General features: G+C 46.6%; 1 protein-coding gene across 1 annotated transcript in view; it reads right to left on the reverse strand.

Moving 5' to 3' along the window:
- CPPED1 (calcineurin like phosphoesterase domain containing 1) overlaps positions 1–15,483 on the reverse strand; it is a 101,968-nt gene that overhangs the window by 22,385 nt on the left and 64,100 nt on the right. Inside the window, exon 3 of the mRNA XM_080908135.1 lies at positions 6,202–6,624. Within this exon, the coding sequence (XP_080764261.1) occupies positions 6,202–6,624 (423 nt within the window). The remainder of the gene's footprint in view (positions 1–6,201; positions 6,625–15,483) is intronic.

Genomic DNA, 15,483 nt, shown 5'->3' on the forward strand with positions numbered 1-15,483 from the left:
AGTGGTGCAGCATATACTTTAACAGAGTCACATTTATTAGTTAAATTTCAAAAGACTTTTGTATCTAGTTTTGTGGCTCTTCCCTCTTCTAAGCTAGTGGTCCCCTTTCAGAAAACTAGAAGCATGCTTTTTTAACTATTCTAAGAACCGCAGACTCAAAGTAGTCTAGTTTCCCACACACTCCGGGAGCCCAAAGGCTTTGGTCTAGCCTTTACAGGGTGCTCAGGGTTGACCATCCCTAACAGACTGCAGGTTAGTCCCCATGCACATCTGGCTGTACCTGTGATCTCTTAAAGAAGGAAGCCTGGGCCTTGGGTTAAGAAACACCCATCTAGTTAATGGCCTGCTGAGAAATCTCAACATAGTTCAGGGTCACAAACCAGCAAATAGTTCCTTATGGAACACTGCTACATTCAGGCATGGTGCCCAGCACTTCATTTTATCTAATGCACCAACCCTGAGGTTGGGGTGAGAACCCTTGTTTCACAAAGGGCAATACAAAGCACAAAGAGATGCTACCGGGTGAAGGGGCCACCACAAGGATGAGATTGAAGGTCTGCCCCCACCCACGGCCTGGTGTTTACCTGCCTGTTACCCAGCTTCTCCTATCCCAATGGCCCCCTATCAGCCACCTCAGATGTCTTGTAAGTTTTCCCTTTATTGGCATCTACATCCTAGCTATCCGATTCCTTACTCAGTACCTGTGTTCAAGTTACTGAATTGCTTATGTCTTTCTAGTACATGTTAAAGTAAACATCAACCATAGGCCATTGTGTGGCCATGGCCTCCCCAGTCCTTCTCTACTCTAGGCTGCATCACAGGCCCAGGCATAGTGTTGGGCTCACCCAGGGATATGAACTGAGAAGCAGAGGCGGCTCTCTGAGAGCAGATCCCCACAGCGAGCCAGCCCCATGACCACAGCAGGTTCTAGGAAGCGCACAAACATGCACACTGTCTACCCAAGGACTTGGAAAACAAGTGTCTTTTTGGGAGGAAACATGTCTTGGAGGCAGGGGCAGACCCAATACCTTTTTTTTTTTTTTAATAGTTAGAACATGGCTGTAACTAATTGTATACATGTTCTGTCTTGGCAATTACATATTACAAAAATGTTGCTAAATAACTCTACAAAGATCTCAGGTCAGGTAAGCCCCAAATATTTACAGCCTGATGTTTTTCAAGAAAAAGTCTTGTGAATATCTACTACTCTAGGCTAATGCTTCCTACAATTTTCTACTTATGACACTGTTTTGCTTGAAAAATTTTTATACAACCCTGAAATACAAAAGGGGAATGAAAAGAAAAAAAATCACCGACAAGAGATCAGTCATTGCATCGTAATTCTTTGTATAATCTTATCATTTGTTAAATAGAAAAGCAAACTGGCATACCAATGCCTGCTTATTTTACATGAAGAACTACATCTCAGGGCTGGAGAGATGCTCAGCAGCTAAAAGCACCAGCTGCTCTTTCCACAGGACCTGGGTTCAGTTTCCAGCACCCACATAAGGGCTTACAATCACCTGCAACCAGTCCCAGGGGCTCTGACAGCTTCTGGTCTCTGAGGGCACCGAACATACACGTGATACTGACACAGACACAGGCAAATCACCTGTACACGTAATATAAATGTGTCAAAATTTAAAAAGAGAATTAAATCTTGGTTGAATATGTAAGACGTTTTACAGCTTGGACATTTTGACCATAATCACAATACTGAGACTCAAGTCACAGAAGTAAGTCTGAGAGAAAAGAAGCACATGTAGGCCATTTCAGAATCAGTTCCAATATCTGTCCTAATCACAACCAAGTCCATTAATGTATTTTAAAGGAGTCAGCAACTCAAACAAGAGTTCTTAAAATAACCCATCCTGACACGACCCCACCCAGAGAGACACTAATTTGGTTCTTACATGCTAAGGAATGGACCTTGAAAACAATCACCTTTGTTTTCTGCAATTAAGCCAGTATGTTTCTATAAGAGCAAACATTTTATATGTATATTTAAAAACAGCCTGCAACTCATATCATGTAATAATGTTGAATTTGAGCAAAGACACTTCAGGCAGCGGCACCAGCGGGCGGTGTGTGGAATGCTAAGTGCACACATTAAGTGTTCAGAACCAAGGCTGCAAGGATGCTGAGCACTGCAACCTGTGCAGCTCAGTGGGTTTGATTCTGAGTTACTTTTTGATCACTGTCCGCTTTGTTTTCCCGTCTCCTACCTCATATTCAGAAGTGTGACCCCCATATCTGAGCAGGTCTCGGTTTAAGAAGCAGTGCTCTAGGAAGTATGTCTCCCACCAGAACCAAGCTGCCTATTACGGGCAGTATGGGCATCCCAACAACACAGCTGCTAGGGAGGTGTGAGTCAGGCCAGGCTCTGTCCCTGTTAACCGATAAGTCTTTACCAAGGGGGTCACTGTGTGACAGGCTCAGGGTTGGACCTCCAGTAGTGAACACAACCAGGACCCACTTCCTGGCAGCATCAGGATATAGACAGCTTTAGAACAGTGGTGAAGCTGGAGGCCTAGTGTTCTCTTGTCGGTAATGCAGCCCTGGACATCTGACCTCTACCTTCTGTAAAATGCTGAAACCCTAAGGCCACAACCAAGGGCCGAGAGCTCGCCCTTTCTTTCTGTTTCTTTGTTGAAAAGCACACAAATGTGAGAGATGAAACTAATTCTGTGAAATTACTCATTAACTTTTGCAAGAAAGATCAACTTGCTGGATTTTTTTTTATAATTGCCAAATGTGCCCCGGGCTCTTGAACACAGCATCCTTAAGCTCTGGGTGGAGAAGGGGAGGAAAGAAAAGGTATGGGGACATCAAGGGGAAACATGGGCAGTCACAGACTTCCATTTTTTTTTCTTTTTTAAGATTGAAAATTCAAACTGCAATGCGCATTAACTGGGTCACATGTTAACCTTCCGCTGAGAGGCCTGAGGGATGAGCCGGCCTCCTGCTTCTACCAGATTTCATTATCTACAATCTGTCTTTGCAACTCCAACTAGGTATCAGGTGAATTAAGGGGGAACCCAATTCCTACATCCCTTGGATGTGATGAAATTGATTATCCCCAGGCAGAGCACAAGAAGACGGGGAATAAGCCAGGTTGCACTGCAGTTGTGCGTCTGTCCTGCCCTGATAGCTGTTTATTTCTGCCATTCACTGACAATGTTTTTGTTCCTTACAAAGAAGCTCCCCACCCCCGACATCCGTTTCTAGGGAAACCTGAGGTTGGAAGCCCTTCATTTTTTGGATCACAGAGTGCATTCCTACACAAATGGTGGTCTATTGTGTGGTGACAGCCCTTCCTCCTCATTTACCTCATCCCATTTACAAAAATTAATGCAACAATGGGAGATGATTGTTGATGCTCATTATTAAATCATTCATTTGTCCCACACAATGATTCAGAATAATTCATTAAGCTTACTGCAAGGAAGCAGGGTTTTCTCCACAGTGGCTTGGGGAGGGATGAACTCTCTAAAAGAATATTTTATAACAACACAATTATGGAAATTAAAAGCTACCCAGATCATCTGATGAGCTTCTGACATATTTTTGAGCTCTGGCATTTTAGCACAAGGAGAAATGTGAGACTGAAGTAGTATTAGGAGATAATACTGCTGTGGGGACAAAAGCTAGAGGCAACATTAAATACCACCTGCCATTGTCACCAGCTTTGTCAGGGTCCTTAAGTTAATACATTTTTTACAAAATATCACTGAATGTTTGGCTTCCCGAAATGGGTTCAAGTTCTATTGCTGTGGCTTCAGCCACTGCACACACTCCTCACCACACGTGCGTACAAGCTGCCACCCCAGCCTCCCAGCCAGCGGTCACAGCAGTCTGTCCACACCTCAACTGCAACCGCAGATGTTGCGTTGTTTTGTGTCTGATGGCCTGGCTTAGCAGGCCATGGAAACCCACAGCTAGTAGGAGGGGCGTCGATCTGTCTACTTTTCCTTGATGAAGTAGATTAGGTGAGGATCCTGAGATTAGGGGCAAAGAAGGGCTGGGGAGAAACATTGCTGAGTGACCTAGAAGACAGGGTAATGAATGAGGGAGGAAAGACAATGAGCATGGCATCCTACAATGTGGAGTGCACAGAATGTGGGACAGACAATTCGAGTTGGAGTTGGAGTCGTCTTGGAGTGTGCTTATCCCAGAGTGTGTCCTGGACACCGCTGAGCTTTGTCAGCTGGTCACTGAGGGCTGGACATGAATTAAAGACTTTCTTTCTGGCATGCATCCTGTCCACAACACAGAGGCCTTGCTGTGAGCTAAGCCCTGAGCCAGACCTAAAGGCAGGGCAGATAGAACGGTCTCTACCAAGGAGCTGACAGTCTAGTGAGAGACTCAGACACTGAACAGGAACTGGAGGGGAAAGAACTTTATACCAAAATGATAAAAATGGAGTCTCACAGCTAGAGCGAAAGGAAAGGACTTCTGGGAAGAACAAGCTGAAGGGCTGGACCTTGTGCTGGGGTAGGAGAGCGTACTGATGGCCTAGGGCCCCAATGGACACAGTCCTGCCAGGTGAGGAAGCCCCTACTGGACCCAGAGCCTGCGGATACCAGGTTCTAATACCATCAGGAATGGAAAATTCTACCAAGGGGAACCCCCATTCTGCTTCATGCTTACAAACCAGTCTGGATTGTAATCTGGCTTCCCGTTTAGTTCTGCCTGGGAGCAGGGGGCTGCATGGACAGTGTTTGTACTACTCAAAGGCAGCGACCAGATATCAAAGGCTGCAGATACCAACCTTCACAGGATGGGGCCATGGGATTTACCTCAGAAGCACACAGTCCAGGGAGGATGTGCTGATGAGAAACCTGGTTCCAGAACCTGCTACAGCTGTTGTGTCCCACAGGCCTATGGATGCTGTGCTCTGGGTGGGTTTACCACACTTCCTCCATGGGTATCCTGCTAACACTGTGGGTCCTCTTAGCATCTTGACTTTTTCAAGGATGGCATTTGCCCTGTCCTGGGATAGGCAGCTGACAGAATGAGGAACGTACAGCCCTTAGGAACTGAGTTCCCATCACTTACACGCACCCATGTGTGGTGGAAGGAGCAAGTGTGTGTTCTCTGGTGTAAAACAGTCTCCACAGTGGAACAGACACCATCCTGACATCAATGCTGCTTCCTTGGCACCAGAAATGCCTAAGATATCAAAGGCCTTCAGTAGAAACTTCCCAACCCCATCTCCATGGAACAGTTGGAGGATGTCTCTTATGACACAAGCTTTTTGCAAAATGTCCCGGAGTATAGAAGGGCCTATTGGGTTTCACAGCAACCACTGAATAAGAGAAGACCAGAGGTTGTTTTGTTTTGTTTTTCTCTAACAAATTTTGACTCTTGAGTGAGACCAGTTCTAACTCCAACCCTTGCTCCTTCCTGCAGCAACCAAAACAAATAAACCATGGCGCAGTCTAAGAGAGGCAATCAGGGACAGGACACAGCAGCTGTCATGGTTGGAGATCATTATCACTCCAGAAGTGAGCCGCCTAGGACATCCCATTCCTCTAGGGAGAGCCCCAGTAGGGGAACTAAGGAGGAGCGAGGTGGCATGGGCTAGTCCAGAGTGGCCATCAAAGCTAAGGCTGGCCTCTAAAACAGGGCGTCTTTGTTTTGCATTTGTTTGCTTATGATCACAGGAATGATCAGTTGCAGGTCTGACAGAGATCCTATGCGTCCACCTCCCCGTCCTAGTTCAGGAAGGACGATAATGTACCCAGTACAGGTGAACACAAGAGGGTTCCAGGACCACTCTGAATCCGAAGCTCACCCCAAGGTTTCCTGTATGATGCTTGAGGACTACGGTAGGGTGCTTGGTTCTTAAGGCTTCTCTGTCCTTGAGCCAGTTCATGCTTCCCACAGATATGAGGGAAGCTGTCTTTAGCTTTTCTCGTCTCCCCAGGTACATGTCACAGCATTCTGGGCCCTCCTGCTAGAGCCCTTGACCTCCATGCCTCCCATTCTCAGCTATGGGCATCTACTTCAGGGGCTAAGCAGGTCAGGGACCGTCCTGAATGCTTCCTATGATAGCTGCAGACACTGAGGCAGGAACTGGCCGTCTGTCCACAGCCATCCTGCGAGTGACCGGTCCCATCTAAGCCTTGTCTCCCCGTCACTTTGCCAGGTGGCCAAAGGAGGGAAGGAGGTGGACATACACCATACCCCAGGTACTACCTGCTCTGGTGAACTTGTCAGCCAGTTCCCGACGCACAGGCTTGGTGAGGTTGAAGTAGTCGTCATCTTCATCGATACTCTGCAGGAACAGCGGGATGTGCTGGAAGACAACGGCATGCTGGCACTGCTGCTGCGCCGCGATGCTCAGCTGCCGGTCCAGCCACTGGTCCTGGGCCTGCTTCAGTTCAGGGCACCTGGAGGCATCGTACAAGAACTGGGAGTTGAGCACCAGGAACAGGACGCCGCCAGCCCAGAAGCTGAAGTAGTCATCGCCCCATGTCTGGCAGAACTCCTCCACGGTCTCGGCTGTGGGGGCATTGCCCAAGTCATGGTTGCCACTGACCAGCACCAGTGGGATGTCCCGGTCGACGGCCTTCAGTACTCGCTGCAGGTCCCTGGTCTGTTCTTCCCGCCAGCGAGTTCCTACAAAATGAAGGGTGACTTGAGAGGGCTGTAGGCCATTTACCTGTTTACTTACAAGAATCTCAGGCAGAACAGTTGAGAATACTGTCACAGGCATGTCAAACAGATGACACATGGGCCTGTCTATCCTCAGAGTTTAACACTTCCTGCCCAGTCCTGCAACCCGAGAAGTTTACTGCGGCCTCAGGGTGCACTGGCCATCCCTGTGCTGTGTGTGGACCTGGTTTTGAACAGAATCCATCAGTGTCTGTAGACGAGAAAATCCCTGGGTGTAGTGATCAATGTACCTGGTGTCCCAGCATAGGAAGAGGCAGTCCGTATCTCCCGTCTCTCCTGTCTCACTGAGGCTCACACAGGCTCGGCATCTCAACGCTCAGCCCATCCTCCACTCCAGCATACGGGACTCAGAATGAAAATGATTATTTGGATAGAGCTGGAAAAATGTGTGGGCAACTAGCACCCTCCTCCTTTTTCAGATTGCTGGCTTCTGCACTTCCTGTAATAATGTATTAAAGCTTTAATAAGTAGATTTTGAAATGACCAATTCAATTCCACATCTGTTCTTCACAGCCTCTCTGTGCAAATGTATTTAGCAAATATTTATTAAGCATCGACTATGTGTGAACCATCAATTTAGTAACAGGAATAAGCATAAGTCCCTTCCTCTAAACTTGGGCCCTGGAGCATGTGTTAGGTAAATTACCAGCATGCGCCCCACCTGCCTTCAACATCGAGAGGACTTACTGAGAACAGGAAAGCAGGATGAAGGTATAACTCCAGTGCCAGACAGCACAGGATGACAGAAGGGAGCAGCCCACTTCCCTGGACAGGTATGACGGGACTTGCAGCACAGGGACTAAAGCCGGCACTTCACACAGCTGGAGGGGCAGGTCTGAGTGTCCCTGATGATTGACGGGCAACTCTGAGGTGGTGCTGCTGTGCCCCTTACCCCGGGTTGAGATTATACATGAATCAAAATATCTGCATGTCACCAAAACTGCACACTTATATATCAATTAGAAATAAACCTTAGGGGGGAAAAAAAGAAATAGACCTTAGAGAATGCCAAGAAAAGCCCTCATGAAGCAACTGAGCTATGAAAGGCAGAGATGCAGAGATGAAGGAATTCAGACATAAGGCAGCAATGTGGGGACTGGGAGAAGCAGGACAGAAATCAGGAAACATGGCTGCAGAAATGCCAGCTGCACAGAGGTTGCTGGTTAAAGGGGCCTCCCTCTCCCGTTGCTCAGCAGGTCCCACGTGAGCTCTTCATCCTTGGGCTGTGCTTCATACTGCCCAGGTGGCTACTCTTTGCTCCTGGCCTGATGGTGTTTACCAGATCTGAGGGGCTCACTTAAGTGGCCACAGTGATGGCAGATCTGTCTGTCTGTCTTTCTGTTCCTGCTTCCATACCATTCACTGTAAGCTGCACTGTTACTGCGTAAGGTCAGAATCTCCGGTGTCACTCAAATGCATTCTTCATGTGTGACCCTAATGAATTACACAACAAGAAATGCGGCTCTCCTGAGAAGATACTGTCTTAGTCAGTGTTCGACTGCTGTGAAGAGACACCATGACCACTGCAGCTCTCATAAAGGAAAGCATTTAATGGGGGCTGGCCTACAGTTTCAGAGGGTTAGTACATTATCATCATGGCAGGCAGCATGGTGGTGGGCAGGCAGACACGGGGCTGGAGAGTGAGCATTCTACATCCAGATCTGCAAGCAGCAGCAGAGACACTGAAACCCCCAAAGTCCAACCCCAGAAACACACTTCCTCCAACATGGCCACACGCCATAGTAGTTCTAGTCCCCAGTGACCTATGGGCCTATGAAGGCCATTCATACTGAACCACCAGAGATGCTCAACACATACTGGATTAGAAACAAGGCACACACACAAAAAGTAGAATCTCATGTAAAAATGTCAAAGGCTTCCAAATACATCCATGTACTATGGATAAAATGTCTCTAAAGATTCAAGGAGTCTGAGTAAGGAGAAACAGATTCAAGGGGTTGGGAAAGTTTATGTATCATTTTTCCTTCCCTCCCCTTGTCTTCTAGAAATCTCAGGAGAGGGTAAGGGAGGACTAAAAGAGAGGAAGAAAGAAAATAGAGAATGCAGAAGTATGGAATGGGGAGAGGAGGGAGGAGAGAGAGAACAGAATGGGATGGGGAGGAAAGAGGAGAGGGGAAGAGAGAAAGTGAGGATGGGGATCTTTTTGCCTGAAGAACCCAGGACTTATTACAGACGTGTCAGAGAAGGTCACTAAGGCTGCTGCATCCCCAGCCACTTGATCTTTAGTGGAACGTGCCTGGGGGAGGTTGGAGGACTCACACAGCACAGTTGAGGTCTCAGACTACGTGCATAGCTAACTGGCCTCAGCCTAAGACACATTAGGTCTAGTCTAGCACAGGGACCAGAAAGAAGCTCTGGTATTGGTGCTGGGATCTCACTTAAGTCAGCCTCTGCTTCATGGATTGCCTGGATTAACTAGTCCTGGATCCAGGCTTGCAATGTACTAATGTGGCCTTTTCAGCTGAACCCAGACAATGTGTACCTGTGTCGATGATACCCACTGAGGTTCTGTTGATTCTTTATGTGGCTAACCTGCTAGCTCATACCTAGACCACAGCACACTACCACACAGGAGGACCACGATTCTCCTTATGAAGACTTCTGGAACACTGCCAGTCCTGGCTGTCCTTCCTCCTGTCACCCTGAGGGAGAATGGCCACCCTACAGTCCCTACAAGCCAAGTACTGTTCCAAGGCAAACAGATTAGGCAGCTCAGCCTGAGAGGCTAAGCCCATCTCAGGAGCTGTCCTGGTCATGAACAAAACCTGACTCATGGTTTTAAACTTTATGTTACTGTGATGTATAGAACTTGTCCATTTGTCTTTAAATTTATTTGTATTTTATTTGTAATGAAAACATTAAAGTACTTTCATTTTCTTTAATGGAAATATTTTTTTCTTACAATATATTTTGATCAGTTTTCACTCCCTCATCTGCTCCGGGAAATATTCCCCCCTCCCATAAACTCCATGCCTTTTTTCTTTATTTAAAACAAACAAACAAACAAACAAACAGGCAAATAAAAAAACCAAACAAACCAGAATAAAAAAGGCCTAAGAAACATGAACTCCCTCCCTCCCCCCCAAAAAACCCCACAAAATCAGAAACCATAGCACAAGGAAAAAAGCAGTGATTAAAACAAAATGAAACAAACAAATAAACAAAAAACCCAAAGTAACATGAGGCAAAATGTATGAAACAATACCATGTTGATGGCTATCCTTGGTAATCAACTTGACTACATCTGGAATTAACTAACTCCCCACATGGCTGAAAGTCTGAGGACATGGAAGAAGGAAGCTCTTGCTTTGCCTGCTTGCCTTTACCTTGCTAGCAAGTACAGCTCTTCACTGGCATCTGAACCTGCTGCAGGGTCCCAGTGTCTACTGAAGACCAACCAAGACACACAGCAATAAGGGCTGAGCAACTACTAGACTGTTGAATTTCCCATTCACAGCTAGCTATTGTTGAACTGCAGCCTGTAAGTCATTCTAATGAATCCCATGTATTTATATATGTATGCATATACATACACATACACGAGCAAACATATATAAACACACACACACGTGTGTGTGTGTGTGTGTGTGTGTGTGTGTTGAAAAATATTCATTCTATAGAACCCTAATACAACCACTTTATTTTATGTTGATCATTTACAGCTAGGCATGGGCCCACCTTTACGTGTGAGTTATATGCCCAATGAGACTCCATTGGAGAGAACGGATTTTTCTTCTGCAAGTGGCTATCTGTTGGAGATAACTTCTTGGCTAGGGATGGGAGCTCTTGTCCACTTCTGCCTCTCAGTGCTGGGCCTGTACCAGCCCATGCAAGCTCTGCACTGCTGCCTGTCTTTGCGAGTTCATATATGCAGTGTTGTGTTTGGAAGACCCTTAGTATCATCTATCTGGTTTGGCTCTTACTTGTGGGTTTGAAGGGTCAAAGTTGGAAATGTGAAAGGTTGAGTTCAGTCGAAGCCCTGAAGACAGGTGCTTTCTGAACTCCCAATTGCAAATCCACTTTGCCTGGATGCACCACAATGGGGCAGATGTACAAGGCTCTAGGCAAGCCCCAAGCTCCACAGGAGAGAGTGATGTAGACTCTAGCCAAAGCAGCCACTCCCTAACTCCCTCCCCTGCACACACTTAGCATTAGAAAAACAACTATGGCCAATCTCAGAGGTAAACATATGGGAATCCGATGGTTGGATCCCAGGCTGTTTAAAAAGGAGAGAACAAAGGAGAGAGGCACTCAAAAATAAAGACACACATTGAAACCTTCTCCTCGGCCCTGGCTTCTTTGTCCTCCATGAACGCTTTATCCCAGAGTCTTATCTCAGGCTCTGCACTTTTCTAAGAGGCAGGCAGGGGTTAATGGCTCTGGCCAGCAGGGCTGTAATCTCAGCACCCAGCTGAGCACTGGCCCACCAGAGTTTACAGGCCTGGCAGCACCCTGCTGGGATTTGTTCCCACGCCTCCCAGCCTGAACTCCTGTGGGCCAGGCAGAGAGCACCAGAAGCAGCCTTCCCTGGGACCTGCAGTGTGAGGAGCTGCCTTCCCCAGGAGGAGCGGAGTGGGCCCCTCCTCAGACCTTAAGTAAACACTTACTGTCTTTCTGCCTTCTCTTTCCTGAGATCTGAGAGGAGGGACTGATAAGATATCCTATTAGGTCTGAGTTCTAAAGTCCCTCACTCTCTGTACACTGTCCGATTGTTGGTTTCTGTATTGTCAGAATATTACACATGCCATAGGAGGAGAAAGCTTCTAAGGATGGTGGGTAAGACCCTGATCTGTGGGCACAGCAGAAAGTCACTAGGAGTCATTTTATTGCTGTGATCAGAATATTAATACTTGGTTTTCTCCTAGGCTCATGGCCTATCTAGTCTCATATTCTTAGCCACCTGAAGAGCGTTAGGCATGAGCTCAATCTCTTGAAGTGAGCCTTTGATCCTAATGTGTTGGTGTCACTGCTGCGCCAGCATTTCCCACAGGCAGGATCACCACTGTAGACAGAAGGGTTCACATCTGGGTTGGGTTCACTTTCTCCTCTGTTAGTGTGCAAAGCACCTTCCAGTATCATGGACACTAGTTAGTAGGGATGAAAGCTCCGACTAGCCTGACTTCTCTGAGTTCACTGAGATGTGTAATTGTCTGCGGCAATGAGGCCTTATCAGGTTGTCGGCAGCAATCAATAGCTGTGGAACAGCTGTGGTTTGAATAAAAGTGGTCTCCTCAGGGTCACAGATTTGAATGCTTGGCACTATTAGGAGGTGTGGCCTTACTGGAGTCCATGTGTCACAGTGGGTGAACTTTGAGGTTTTAGAAGCTGAAGCCAGGCTTAGTGTCACTCTCTTCCTGTGGTCTGCAGCTGCATCTCCGGCACCATGTCTGCCATGCTTCCCACCATGATGATGACAGACTAAACCTCTGAAACTGTAAGCCTCCTCCAACTAAATGTTTTCTTTACTAAGAATTGTCATGGTGATGGTGTCTCTTCACAGCATGGAAACCTTCACTAAGGCAACAGCCTAAGTTGTTTGGGGGTCTCCATGGGGCCCCCCTGTTTTTTGATGACTCCATTTAGATTTCTTTCATATGTGCATCTATTTTAAAGAAACTTCTACTGTAATAGGTTTCCTTTAATGACCCCGTGCTTTTGCAGCCACTCTGTATTCCCTCCCTTGGTCTCCATTTCATCCTTTCAAAGGACCAATAAAGAGGAAAACAAAGCAAAGTCTATGGAAATGCCACGAGCCCACTTCATGTTGCCTAGGTGTCCCTGGAGTTTGGCAGATGTGCCTGACGAGATGCCACTGGAAGATGCTTATTTTCTCCTTGCCAAAAGGTACCAGATGCAGACAGCTGGGTAGGGACAGGAGCCCACGTCCACTTCCTCCTCTTAGTAAGGCAACTCTGACAGCTTGAACCTGCGCAGCCCTGTGCATGTTGTGTCTGGGAAGCAGTCACCATCCCTCTTGTTCTTACATTCCTTTTGCTTCCTCTTCTGCACAGATCCCTGAGCACAGAGCCCCCTCCCTGAGGGGAGCACCCTTGGTCAGGGCGTCTCACAGAGGACTGAGTGCTCTTCAGACTTCAGTCTCTGCACTTTGTCTGGGAGGGTCTCTATGTCAGTTCCCATCTACTGCAAGAAACCCCTTCTAGACAGAGGATGGGCAAGGCAACAATCTCAGTCTTAGCCTAGTATGGTCCCCGAGGGTTCTGGGTAGAAAGTATTTCTGGGGACTGGTGGCTGACACAAAGGAATAGAGATGGGTTAGAAGAGAAGGCTAAGAGGTTGGTGGAAAATAATTTAAAAAAAAATTGGCACAGAAAACAAAAGAAAAATGGACAAATTGAATGCCATGAAGATTTTAACCTTTTGGGTATCAAAACACTATCAACAGAGGGGAAAAAGTCACCCATGAAAAGGGATAAAATATTTGTAATAGGAAAAAGTATTTTTAAATTATAATATTTGATAGGGAAATATTAGAATATGTATAGAACTAAAGTTAAAATACTTTTGAAAGAGAGCAAAAGATCTAGAGAGGCATTTCTTCAAAAGATATTTAAAATTTCCAAGAAGTACATGGAAACATACCTTAGCTGGCCATTGGAGAAATGTATCCCAAATCACCATGAGGTATCACTTCACACCCATGAGGATAACAGCGCCAAAGACAGAAGGCCAGCGATGTTGGTGAGGCAAAGAAACTGGAGGCTGTGGACACTGTCCATGGAAATGTAAGATGGTATGGCTCATAAGGCAGCAAGAATAGCTCCTCACGTTAAAACAGGTGATGGCATGATTCAGTAATTACTTTCTTTATAGTTATATACTCAAAAGAAATGAAAACAGGGTCTTAAGAGCTATTTGGACATTTGTGTTTACAATAGCACACACTGTTATGCTCAAAATAGTTAAAACATGTAACACAAATATCCAATGACATACACGTGTGTGTGTGTGTGTGTGTGTGTGTGTGTGTGTGTGTGTGTGTGTGTGTAAAACAAAAGATTCAGTCTTGAAGGAAGGGCATTCTGGTATGCTATAACAGGGCTGAATGTCTACAACATTATGCTGAATGAGGTGAGCTGGTCAGAAGAGGCAGGTGCTGCGTAACTGTTCTTACACGAGCACAGAGTGGTCAGAGACATAAACTACGAAAGCAGGTACTGCAGTCTGCAGGCAGGGAGAGACGGAGCTTCAGCTTTCCAAGGGAAGAGGGTTTGAGTTGGTTACGGGTACACAGCCGTGCGGGCGGGGTCAGCACCAACCAACTGTACACACAACACCTCGGAGTGGGAGGCTGACAGAGCTCAGGGTTCAGGGATGGTGAGACTGGACAGAGCCACAGTCCTCAGCAGATGCCAGAGTTCACAATGTCACACCACTTCCCGTTGGGCTAGCATTTCAGGAAGGAGAAGGAAGGAGAAGGCGAGGTCCCTGGATTCAGACTTGAGTTGCATTTTAAGGAGCACAAGGTCCTCTGAGCTTTGGCTCTCTAGTTAGGTCCTAATACTCCATTTTGGGACTGTGGGGATGAGCGAGATCTCAGAGGAAAGCATTCAACATGCGGGACATGCTCCACGTCCTCCCCTCTGCGGTGAGAAGGCAGGCCCATGTCACCTGAGCTTTCCCTGGGATTTCCTTTATGCTCAGGGAGCTTGGCTAGAGTGTTGCTGCCCTGCGCCAGGAAGGGAGAGCACAGCACAGGAACAGCTAACACACCAGAAACGGGAACTTCTGGCCCAAGTCTTACGAGGTGGAAATGAGACCAGCAGTGCTCTTTCTTCTGTGTAAGCTGGACCCAGCATAGTCAGGTCAGGACCAACAACACAGTAAAAATCATCGCTTGACTTTAAAACTTTCCCTAACGGCTTACTAGGAAATATCAACTCAAACCTTCATTAAGAGACCAGAAAGATGTCAGCCTGAAGCAGGACACAGAGCCCACAGCACAGCCTGTTTACTGTGACTGTAGCTGAGACCTCAAACTTTGAACAGTGGTGTGTCTGCTCAGCAGTTTTGGGGAATGAGACCTTGGGCAGGGCCAGGACAAACTGCACATTTATTTTGTTGAAAATAAATCATGGAGGCTATCAAGAGATAAAATATCTAGAAAAGAACCTGACGAAGCTGTTACGGCTAATTATCCATGGGCAGGAGAGAGGGACGGGAGCAGGGCACTCTGTATATCCACACACCCAGATGAGTATGATTACTTTATAATAAGAAAAATAATCAAGACACCTGAAAACTAACAAATGTGCTGAAATTAGCTCTTGTCAGGTAAACAAGTATAAATATAAATTTAACAGGAACAAAGTAAATGCCAAGGCCAACAACACGCAGTTCTAGCTCTTTATTCTCAGGGAAACAGAAACAGAGAGGCAGATATGGCAGGAAGCTGCTTCAGAGACATAAAAGGACACAACAAACACCATGAGTAACATCAATTTAAAAATATGTCGCAAGACTCTCGTCAGAACAAATTGTGTTCTTTCTTGACAACGGCATTTCCATAAAAACCATTCCGTTGTAGGCCGAATGACCTCCAAGGTCAACACACCGGGCTGAAGATGCGGCTGGGGGTCCAGTAGGACCCCATGGCTCCACCCAGCACCCGGGCATCAGAAGGGAAGGTGGTCACCAGCTTTCAAACATTTGGCTTAGTACTCCTGTCCTGCAGGAGATGTCTGTTGCTCTATTTTTACTATTATTTGTTGTAATTATGACCATGAATCCCCTAGGGAGCCTAAAAGCATACTTGGCCCCTGC

The sequence above is a fragment of the Micromys minutus genome, assembly GCF_963924665.1.
Source record: "Micromys minutus genome assembly, chromosome: 31".
NCBI classification, from domain to species: domain Eukaryota; kingdom Metazoa; phylum Chordata; class Mammalia; order Rodentia; family Muridae; genus Micromys; species Micromys minutus.